Source organism: Octopus bimaculoides, chromosome 11 (assembly GCF_001194135.2).
Source record: "Octopus bimaculoides isolate UCB-OBI-ISO-001 chromosome 11, ASM119413v2, whole genome shotgun sequence".
Classification (NCBI taxonomy): domain Eukaryota; kingdom Metazoa; phylum Mollusca; class Cephalopoda; order Octopoda; family Octopodidae; genus Octopus; species Octopus bimaculoides.
Window position 1 is genome coordinate 2,734,077 of NC_068991.1, and position 2,075 is coordinate 2,736,151.

General features: G+C 42.5%; 1 protein-coding gene across 1 annotated transcript in view; it reads right to left on the reverse strand.

The window, feature by feature from the left end:
- Positions 1-6: 6 nt before the first annotated feature.
- The window catches only part of LOC106884068 (WD repeat-containing protein 81), a 34,111-nt gene continuing 32,042 nt past the window's right edge, over positions 7-2,075 (reverse strand). The window contains exons 26-27 of the mRNA XM_014935286.2: positions 1,595-1,695; positions 7-386 (exon numbers count right to left, since the gene is read on the reverse strand). Of these exons, the coding sequence (XP_014790772.1) occupies positions 258-386; positions 1,595-1,695 (230 nt within the window). The 3' untranslated portion in view covers positions 7-257. The remainder of the gene's footprint in view (positions 387-1,594; positions 1,696-2,075) is intronic.

Below are 2,075 nucleotides of genomic sequence, written 5' to 3' on the forward strand. Positions count from 1 at the left end.
GTATTTTGGTGGGATTTGAAATCAGAACATGGAGCGTAACAAGCTATTCTGTTCATTCAGTCAACCAATTCTGGCCATCCACTGCCCAAATAATTATTATATAATGATAATGATGATAATGAAATGATGATGATGGTGGTGGTGGTGGTGGCAGTGGTAATTAATAAAAGATGTCTCTCTCTCTCTCTCCCATATAAAAGCAGGACTATGTCCATGAGAGAGTATTTCCCCCCCCCACATTTTTTAAAACTGATTTTTCAACAGAGGAGTTGGATAGCTCCGTTGTCAGCTCCCAGAAGTAACGTCCTGTTCAGTGGAAGAACTGCCATACTTGCTAAGACTCCTTTAAATGTATCTGGGTGGAGTTTCGTATTGCTGTAGCTGGCCTGGAAAGAGAAATATAATGTACAACATTATGCACGAGAAAATGTATGGCTGTGTACGTACATGCGAGCGCACGGGGTGGGGGTAGGCACAAGCAGGGCATACATACATTCTTTTCTACTAAGTACAAGACCTCAACCCCAGTACACAACTGGTACTTGATTTATCGACTCCAAAAGGATGAAAGGCAAAGTCAACCTCGGCGGAATTTGAACTCAGAACATAAAGACAGACGAAACACTGCTAAGCATTTCTCCTGGCGTGCTAACGATTCTAACAGCTCACATGTTGGTGTGTGTGTATATATATATATATATATACTTGTCACATCTCTATTATCTTCTCTCTCTCTCTTCCACTGATGTAGCATGTTTCCCCTTTATTGCAAAGCATCTATTTCTGTCTTTCTATTCATACTCTAACCTCTCATCACTTGGCACAAAGCCACCTCCCTCAAGGCTACCCCCTCTCTCAGTTCAGCGGGGTCTTTGTCTGGCAAGTTATTTGGTGACCTCACTGGTGCTGGTGCTGCACAAGGAACACTTAATAAACTCTGTAAAGTGAGAAAGGCATCCAACTACAAAAACCATACCAAATCAGCCAGCAGACCTTGGCACAGTGTTGTGATTAGCCCTCTCCTTTCAAACTGTTCAACCCATGCTAGCATGGAAAATAAGTATTAAATGATGATCACACACACATATCATCATCATCCTTTAGTACCCATTTTCCATGCTGGTGTAATCTGGATAGTTTGACAGGAACTGGCAAGTCAAAAGACTGTACCAAGCTTCACTGTCTACTTGGGCAAGGTTTTTATGCCTAGATGCCCTTCCTAACACCAACCAATCTACAAAGTGGACTGGGTAATTTTGATGCCACACCAGCACCAGTAAAGTCACCAAGTATCTTGCAAGACAAAGACCCCACCACCACCACCTCAACTAAGAGGGGGAGTAATATTATAATAAGGGTAGTCAGTCCATCATTCTGACATTCATTTTACCATGCTTGCATGGGTCAGATGGAATTCATTTTGGCAGATTTTCTCCAGCCAGATGTCATTCCTGTCACTAAGATTGAAAATGAATGACACAATTTATAGGATAGTCATACTTGCTTACAATTACGACATAATCTATACAATAAAACACACACACAAACACACATGCCATGCATCTTTTAGGTTCTTGTGAATTCTCATACTCACATGCCGATCAATGGAAGAGTGGACACCAATTTTATTGCCTGCTGTGGCAGAGATGATCTGATTACGGTACAAACCAATGCAGTGAACGGGTTCTGATGCACCTGGGAAAAAAAAACGAACACACATTAGTAACAAAACCTACATCGGACACATTGAGAGAGAGAGAGAGAGCTGAGCAAATTGGGTGGACCACTGTGTGGTCACTTGGGGTTGTTAGAAATAGCAACTAAATCTTACTCAACTCCACAACTGAATGCAGCCAGTCATCACTCACGGGTCACGAGTAAACATCACTCGATAGCTACAACCATGCTTTTGCTGAATGTTTAAGGGTCCTTTATAGTTGCAAATAGACATAGACATTGTTTGGGTACCCTCAGATTTGACCCAGTGGTATAAGGAGGATGTTACAGCTGGAGGTGGGGGAGAAAGAGGGAGAGGGAGTAGAGAAGGGGAGAGAGAGTAGGGGGGAGTGGATAGG